The sequence below is a fragment of the Pantherophis guttatus genome, chromosome 5 (assembly GCF_059756535.1).
Source record: "Pantherophis guttatus breed Tessera chromosome 5, ASM5975653v1, whole genome shotgun sequence".
Taxonomy (NCBI): Eukaryota; Metazoa; Chordata; class Lepidosauria; order Squamata; family Colubridae; genus Pantherophis; species Pantherophis guttatus.
The window spans coordinates 13,040,018-13,049,494 of NC_142067.1; the positions used below are offsets into that span (position 1 = coordinate 13,040,018).

General features: G+C 44.3%; 1 protein-coding gene across 1 annotated transcript in view; it reads left to right on the top strand.

Moving 5' to 3' along the window:
• Positions 1–8,796, top strand: part of DEUP1 (deuterosome assembly protein 1) — a 75,832-nt gene extending 67,036 nt beyond the window's left edge. The window contains exons 12-13 of the mRNA XM_034408566.2: positions 4,389–4,665; positions 8,389–8,796. Of these exons, the coding sequence (XP_034264457.2) occupies positions 4,389–4,665; positions 8,389–8,562 (451 nt within the window). The 3' untranslated portion in view covers positions 8,563–8,796. The remainder of the gene's footprint in view (positions 1–4,388; positions 4,666–8,388) is intronic.
• Positions 8,797–9,477: the final 681 nt, after the last annotated feature.

The window sequence follows — 9,477 nt, forward strand, 5'->3', positions numbered from 1 at the left end:
TTGGTGGGCGTGGCATGGTTTGGTGGGCGTGGCATGGCTTGGTGGGCATGGCAGGGGAAGGATAGTGTAAAATCTCCATTCCCTCCCCACTCCAGGGGAAGAGATACTGTAAAATCTCCATTCCCACCCCACTCCGGGGGAAGGATACTGTAAAATCTCCATTCCCTCCCCACTCCGGGGGAAGGATACTGTAAAATCTCCATTCCCACCCCACTCCAGGGGAAGGATACTGTAAAATCTCCATTCCCTCCCCACTCCAGGGAAAGGTTACTTCAAAATCCCCATTTCCTCCTGATCAGCTCCGATTTGGGAGGCAGAGAATAGATGGGGGTGGGGCCAGTCAGAATTTTTACTACCGGTTCTCTGAACTACTCAAAATTTCTGCTACCGGTTCTCCAGAACTGGTCAGAACCTGCTGAAACCCACCTCTGCCGCAGGCCAGATCTGGCCCGCAATGCAGGGGCGGGTTTCAAAACCTATTGCTACTGGTTTGCTCATGGGCGCTTGCTGTGCATATGACACTTCTGCGCATGCACAGAAGCGTCCGGGCGGGTGAGTGGAGACTCCCACCACCGCTACCGGTTCACCCGATCTGGTGCAAACCGGTAGCAACCCACCACTGCCGCGATGTGGTCAGATCTGGCCCATGGGGCCATCCTGGAAAATGTAAGGGGCCAGCCCGCATCATTTTGGCCCAATCTAGCAGTATCCCTTCAGCCCGGTCTACCAAAGAAGAAAGATCAGGCCAGTATGGCTTCGGCCCAGTCTATCCAATGCAAAGAGGAAACATGCCAGCAGTTTGGGGAGTGGTGTCAAGCTGGCCACACCCACCCAATTTGCCACGCCCACCCAGCCTCCCAAGGTCAACCACAATCCTGATACAGCCCTCAATGAAATTGAGTTTGATACCCCTACCTTAGAGAGAATATCAGCCATGCCCAAGTTGTAAATAGTCGATCTAAAACTCCCAGCTGACAGAATTGGAGGCAGATGTAGCCCTCTAACATCTGGAAGATATGGAGCTGAAAACGGCTGCAGTATACAGTTAGTTCTTGACTTACGACCAAAATTGGACCTAAAATGTGTGTTGCTAAGCAAGTTAAGTGAATTTGCTCCATTTTATGACCTTTCTTGCCACAGTTGTTAAGTTAGTGACATGGCTGTTAAGTGAATCAGACTTCCCCATTGACTTTGCTGGTCAGAAAAGGGGATCACATGACCCTGGGACACTGCAACCATCATAAATAGGAGTCAGTTGCCAAGCATCTGAATTTCGATCACGTGACCACTGGGATGCTACAAAGCTCGTAACTCTGAAAAACGGTCATAAGTCACTTTTTTCCAATGCTGTAACTTTGAAGGGTCACTAAATGAATCGTTGTAAGTCGAAGACTACCTGTACTTTCCATGAAAGATATATTACGAGGTGGTTGGTTGGAAATCTCTTCTTACCGGGTTCAATTGAATTGCAGTAAAGTTAGGCACAAAACAGCTTCCCATACATTTTACGAACACCACATTTACTTAATGACTGCCGCCAAAAAAAAGGGTCATAAGATCAGGTCGGTCACATGACCAACACATTTTACAACCATCATAACATACAACTCTAATGGACAAGCTTCTTTATGGTCCTATGTCGAGTATCTTATCCGAGTCAAGGTGGTGCAGTGGTTAGAGTGCAGTACTACAGGCTACTTCTGCTGACTGCCAGCTGCTTGCAATTTGGCCGTTCGAATCTCACCAGGCTCAAGGTTGACTCAGCCTTCCATCCTTCTGAGGTGGGTAAAATGAGGATCCAGTTTGTTGGGGGCAATAGGCTGACTCTGTAAACCGCTTAGAGTGGGCTGTGAAGCAGTATATAAGTCTAAGTGCTATTGCTATCTACTAGTTTTCTGTACATTGCAGAGAGCTGGAGTAGGTGAGCTTGGATTCCTTTCTCATTCTATATTTCTGTGATTTTATGAAATAAAGAGACCAATTCTTCTGATTCGGTAAGGCTCTTCTTCTATTCTACCGTATGCTATAAACAGATCTGTACCAGTGGTGAAATCCAATTTTTTTTACTACAGGTTCTGTGGGCGTGGCTTGGTGAGTGTGGTGTGGCTTGATGGGTGTGGCAGGGGAAGGATACTGCAAAATCTCCATTCCCTCCCCACTCCTGGGGGAAGGATCTTGCAAAATCCCCCTTCCCGCCCCACTCCTGGGGAAAGCACATTGCAAAATCCCCCTTCCCTCCCCACTCTGGGGCCAGCCAGAGGTGGTATATGCCGGTTCTCCGAACTTCTCAAAATGCGCCAAAGTATCTGTGCGTTGTTTCATTCGTTGTCACAGTGCCAGGACTGATAGCAAAATGCAGCAGGGCTCCACTGTGCTAAACAGAAGCGATTCGCTTCAGATGTTCGTCATAGCTATGCTGGATGTTTGGACAGAGTCCAAACTTTAAAAAGACTGAGATCTAAAAGCTACGGAAGACCACTTCTGGAATACAATACAGGTAGTCCTTGACTTACAACCACAACTGAGCCCCAATTTTACATTGCTAAGCGAAACATTTGTTAAGTGAGTGGTGCTGCATTTTATGACCTTCCCTGCCACAGTTGTTAAGTGAACCATTGCCCTTTGTTAAGCTAATAACATTGCTGTTAAGTGAATCTGGTGTCCCCATTGACTGTAGCAATAGCAATAGCACTTATATAACACTTTACAGCCCTCCCTAAGCCGTTTACAGAGTCAGCCTATTGCCCCCAACAATCTGGGTCCTCATTTTACCAACCTCGGAAGGATGGAAGGCTGAGTCAACCTGGAACCTGGTGAGAATCGAATTGCTGGCAATCGGCAGAATTAGCCTGCAGTACTGCATTCTTATCACTGCGCCACCATGGCTCTTTGGTTCTGACTTTGCTTGTCACAAGGTCACAAAAGCTGATCACGTGTGTTTCCCCCCCCCCCAAGACACAGCCACCGTCATAAATATGAACCAGTTGCCAAATATCTTTGGATCACATGACCATGGGGATGTTACAACGGTCGTTAAGTGTGAAAAATGGCCACAAGTCACATTTTCAGTGCTGGTCTCGGCTCTGTCTCTCATCCAGTCCGTGGCCATCAAAAATAACCAAGAAACGATGTCAAGCGGCAATAGTTTAATCAAGGTTTAGCAGCAACACAGCAAGAAGAACAGAACGAGCCGGATCACGGGGTTTAAGTCAGTGGTGCACGCAACCGCTGTGCAGCGCTATTTATTTCCTCCCCGGCTCCTAAACTATCATCTGGCATTCAAAATTCCCCTTCCCCACATCAGCTGTTGAGCGGCTTGACGATCCCGCCGGCGCAGCCATAGCGTCATAGGACAGCGCCGGTAATTCAGATTCGGGAAGCTGCGCCGATTCTGGCTGCTGTTTGCTGCGCAGAGCCGTCCCCACCGTCATAGGCATTCAGGTGGGCGCTTCAATTGGCCCCAGACCCCCAGTGATGGCGAGTCCTAGCTGGGGCTCGACAGCCGGTATCACTTTGAACAGTCACTAAATGAAATGTTGTAAATTGAGAACTACCTGGATTAAATCCCAGGATGTCTTTGTTCGTAAAGATGTTGTTCAGCTGGACTTTCTTGTTACAAGCCAGTTGGGAAGGTCACAAATGGTGAACACATGACCCCTGGACAATGCAACTGTCATAAATACAGGTAGGCCTCATTTACTCTGACTGTCGATACGTTTTTAGGTGCGGTCGAAGGAGCTGGTAGCTCTTCATTGGTAGCTCTCGATTTACAACTTATAGTTGTTAAGTTAGTAACCTGGTTGTTAAGTGAATCTGACTTCCCCATTGACTTTGCTTGTCACATGGTCGCAAAAGGGGACCCCGGGACACTGCAACCGTCATAAATATGAGTCAGTTGCCAAGCATCTGGTCACGGGGATACTGCAGTGGTCGTTAAGTATGAACAATAGCCACATGTCACTTTTTTCAGTGCCGCTGTAACTTCAAATGGTCCCTAAATGAACCGTTATAAGTCAAGGACTACATATACGTGCCAGTTGCCAAGAGCCCAAATTTTGATCACACGACCACCACAGGATGCTCCGATGGTCATAAGTGTGGAAAAACTGGTCACAACTCACTTTCCGTTGCATTGTAACTTCGAATGGCCACTAAACGAATGGTTGTAAATCAAGGATTACCTGTGTTTGATATGTTTTATATAAAATTAATATCTTAAGAGAGTAGACGGTTCCATGGTGGGGGTTTTTTTTCTGCCACATGGATGTTGCCTGTCATTCCATAAAAACGCTGGATAGACAGTTTCGTACCGAATATTTTGCTTTTTAGGAACATTTCAAAGCTCCGGCTGATCACCATAACCTTGTAAACATTTTTTGCCCTTTTAGGCCTGTGCAGAATTCAATCCAGTCTGCAATATATGAACATTTGGGATGCTGCCGAACGCATGTCCCTGACTGGCATGGCCTACAGGATATTACTACTCTCGAAAGCAATGGCACTTCACCTCTTGAAAGCTGGAGCAGAGATCGTGAACCCGTAGCGGATGGTAGATCTCCATCCCCACTGGAGGCGCTCCCACCATTTTACTCCACTTCCTTTCCTCAGAGGAATAAATCTGACATATTGCTGAACCAGGTCTACATTATGGAAGAAAGACAGATGGTAATTTATTATTTTGCTTCATAAGAGAGTGGTCAATATTCACTCAGCAAGCCAAGGGATGACAAACAGTTTTTCAGCGAGTGGGCATGACATAATTTTTTTAAGAATCTGTTGTGGGTCCTCCTACAAAGTGACAGCTGTCAGGAACTTGTGTATTCACAAATGACAGCGGTGGTAGACACCTCAGTCCCACTAGGTCTATTTATCAACCTGTCAATTTGACGGCGTTGTTTCCTCCTTCTCGTGCTCTCCAAGATGTTCTTCAACTTCACCTTCAAAAGTTCTTCTCTTTATTTTTTTTTTTTCTAGGACAGCTTCACACACTTCCAAACGCAATACAGATAGTCCTCGATTTATGACCGGTGGCCTAGCGACCATTTGCTAGGACCATTGGCCCTGCCTAAGGAATTCTTACGATCCAGATTCGAAGTTCTGAGGGCTGCTTCCTCTCACAGTCACACGACTACAATTCGGGCACTTGGTACCTGGGCCACATTTTACATCCGTTTGCGGTGTCCTGCGGTCACATGACCATGATTTAAGACAGTTTTGTCCCAAGCTGGCATTTATGTTCAATTTTTGGCAAAACTGGGCCCACAGCAAGCCATTGGTTCGCTTAACAATCACAGCGTTCGCTTAACAACTTCCATAAAAAAGATCATATGATCAGATGGCTCACAACCTGCTTTCCAACGATCATGAGTCAGGACCCCGATGGGCAGGCTCCATTACGGTTGTAACTCAAGGATTACCTGAATTTAGCTCACCTTTCCTATTTTATAAGAAGTGCCCTATGGAATCTACTATGCAGCATGCCAGTTGCACATGTATTTATTTAAAACCTTCAAGTCACACCCAGAATACTGTATCCAGTTTTGGTCACATTATAAAAAAGATGTTGAGACTCTAGAAAAAGTGCAGAGTAGAGCAACCAGGATGATTAGGGGAGTGGAGGCTAAAACATATGAAGAACGGTTGCTGGAATTGGGCATAGTCTAGTGAAGAGAAGGACCAGGGGAGACATGATAGCAGTCTTTCAATATTTGAGGGGCTGCCAGAGAGAGGAAGGGGTCAAGCTATTTTCCAAAGCACCTGAAGGCCAGTCAAGGAATAATGGATGGAAACTGAACAAGGAGAGATTCAACCTGGAAATAAGGAGAAATTTTCTGACAGTGAGAGCAATCAGCTTCCCTTCAGAAGTTCTGGGAGCTTCATCACTGGAGGTTTTCAAAAAGAGACTGGACTGCCATCTGTCAGAAATGGTGTAAGGTCTCCTGCTTGGGCGGGGGGCTGGACTAGATGACCTACAAGGTCCCTTCCAACTCTTGTTAATCTGTTTTTAAAAAAAGTCTGGATTAGCAGGGAACTAGTTTACACCAAGGCAACTGTGTGTGACTGCGAACACATTCATGCTCAGAGACATCACATTGCCAGTCCCTGCTCTCAACAATCAAGAATCAAATGGATAGTCAAAAGAATACTTAAATTTGCAATCAGCCTACGTTTAAAGCCTTATGTAGATTTTTTTTTTAATCGCTTCTTTTAAAGAGGTATTTAAATGTGCTACTTCATTTCAGATTTAGATATTATGCATCCTTTTGGCATCGTGGAAATCTCACGATTCTATTTTCTTCATCTTGAGGATGCTCCAGGAAGCATTAAATTTACTCCGCCGAAAAATGTCACTTTGGTGATAATATCCAAAGTAATGTAAAAAAATATATCTACTGATTAATTTGTAATGGCTCATTCCTGCACATGAGCTCGCTTAATTCTTCATTAAAATTGGAAGAAAATGGATATGCAAGAAACTAACTTGAATATATAGACCAGCATTTCTCAACCTCGGCAACTTTAAGATATGTGGACTTCAGCTCCCAGAAGTCCTCAGCCAGCGTAGACAGAAGTGCTTTTCTAAAAATTTTCACCATAGTCGTTAAGCAAACGTTGCCGTCGTTAAGCAAATTCGTTCATTTGAATGGCGTTTTGTGCCAAAAACTGGTTAAAATGTTACAAATTGTTGTTGTGTGACTGCAGAACGCTGTAAGTGATTATAAAGGCAGCCGGTTGTGAAGCACACAACATGTGTTTGCGTGTCCACATTGGTGTGTGTGTGTGTGTGTGTGTGTGTGTGTGTGTGTGTCTGTGGCATTAGCATTTACAATAGCCAGTGGGTTGTTTTATGGGCAATAAAACACCTGTTCTGTGACCTTAGTAAATTCAAATGGTTGTTAAGCAACTGGAGGTTAAGTCAAGGATTACTGTAAATTGAAGTGGCAAAACATACCTAATACTCCTTCCTCCTTCTATTTTCCCCACAACAACAACCCTGTAAGGTGGGTTAAACTGAGAGTGACTGGCCCGGTTAGCTTTCGTGCCTAAGGAGAGAGAAGAATTCACAGATTCTGGTGATTGATCCAAAGTCACCCAGCCGGCTCTCATGCCTAAAACAAAACTAGAATTCAGTTTCCTGTTTTCTAGACCAGGGGTCGGCAACCCACAGCTCTGGAGCCGCATGTGGCTCTTTCATCCCTCTGCTGCGGCTCCCTGTTGCTCCACAATTGATAGGGCTTTCGGTTAGGACAGGTAGAGGAAAAAGGACGCCACGCTAGGAGGAGACTCTATGGTGGGGGAACCGGACTTCCGATTGGCTCCAGAATTGAATTGGGGGGCTTCCGGTTAGGACCTTTGTGGCTCTTTGAGTGTTTAAGGTTGCCGACCCCTGTTCTAGACCAACAACTTAACCATTGCACCAAACTGGCTGATAATACAACCCTGATTAATGTACCATTGATTTCATCAGACCAAAATAAATATATACATACATATGTATATAGTAGCAGGATACAGTTAGAAAAATGGAGGAGGAGAGGCTGTTTATAGGAACCTCCTTTCCTTTCCATCTTGCAGACTTGTTTTCTGCACCACCTTCAACATTTAGAGTAGACCATCAACAAGTATGAAGGCTATTGCTTAACACATTGTAAGCTGCCCTGAGTCTCCGGAGAAGGGTGGCATATAAATCAATTTTTTTTAAAAAAAAACTAGGGCTGCTAGAGTTCTAACAACCACTAGATGGCAGCAGAGAGATAACAGAAAACTTTATACACATCGCTGCCATCTGGAGGCCCTCTGCATTATATGGCCTAGATACAGTACAGGTAGTCCTCACCTTACAACAGTTCGCTTAGTGACCATTCAAAGTTACAACGGCACTGAAAAAAGTGACTTATGACCATTTTTCACACTTGTGACCATCATAAAAATGAACCACTTGCCAAGCAACCCCATGGTCATATGATTTATATTCGGATGCTTGGTAACTGGTTCATACTTACGACGGTTGCAGTGTCCCATGGGTCACGCGATCCCCTTTCGCGACCTTCTGACAAAGCAAAATCAAGGGGGAAGCCGGATTCACTTAACAAATCTTGTTGCTAATTTAACAATTGCAACGATTCACTTAACAATGGTGGCCAAAAAAAGTCGGAAAATGGGTTTCACATAAATTTTGGGTTCAATTGTGGTCGTAAGTTGAGGACTACCTGTATAGGATCTCATCATATCACCGGAGGGGGTTGTTGGGCCCAGCAAGATACCTGTAAAGATTGCATGTCTAAAATATTTAAAGCTTACTTCCAGCAGTGCCCCTGCGCTAATAAGAAAAGCAGCCTAATTATACGTGTCTTCATTGTGTCAAATTTGTGTGTGTGTGTCATTCAGCCTTCCCCAGAGACTTTGTTCCCGGCCGCTGCAGCAGAGAACTTCCGAGAGGAGGAAGAGAGGCGAGCAAAAGACTTTGAACAGATTTTAAACTCTCACATCGAAGAACTGCAAAGGCAGTCAGCGAACACCGTAAAGCACCATGCCACTCTCAAGCAAACCCACCGCAGATGAAGCTTTAAAAAATAATAATAATAAAACCTTAAAATTGTACAGATAATCCCTGCACCCAATCATCAGCTACCATTTAAAAAAAAAACAAAACAACTTTAGCCAAAGAAATTTTTTTTGTAACGTGAGATTTTATATCGTTTCGCTGTGGATTTCATTTCAACGTGAATTTGGAAGATTGTGTATCAAGAGGTCTCAAAAGAAAATCTGGAAATTAAATATGAATATTTTTTTTAATTTTTTTTAGTGCGATCCAAATTCTGTTTTCTTATTCGAAATGCTGCATCCAAAATGTTCTTTTGGAGACTGATTCAAAGGGGGTTGCAAGGCTGGGAACAAAATTCACACTAATGTTGGCTGTTCTGGGTCTCATCAAAACAAGAAACAGTTTCAAGTATTTCAGCTCTTGAGTAACAATTTAGATTTAGAGCAGCCTCTCAGGATGCATAAATCTGGGTGATGGCAGTTACAATCCCCTCATTGACTGCAGTTTTGCAACCCAGATATGGTAGTGTTAACTTTAGCCTGTCTTTAATTCAGATACAAAAATCATTTTCCCTGGAAAAATCTAACTAAATACAGGTAGTCCTTGACTTACGACCAGAATTGAGCCCAAAATTGATATTGCTAAGTCAGAAATTTGTTAAGTGACTTTCCCCCATTTTATGACTTTTCTTGCCACAATTTGCCTCCAGAAGTTGTGAATGCTCCAACACTGGAAGTTTGTCTGAAGTGGTGTAGAGTTTCCTGCCTAAGCAGGGGGTTGGACTAGAAGACCTCCAAGGTCCCTTCCAACTCTGTTATTCTAAATGATTAGTTGTTAAGTGAATCACTGCAGTTCTTAAATTAGTAACCTGGTTGTTAAGTGAATCTGGCTTCCGCATTGACTTCAACAACCAGGTTACTAATTTAAGAACT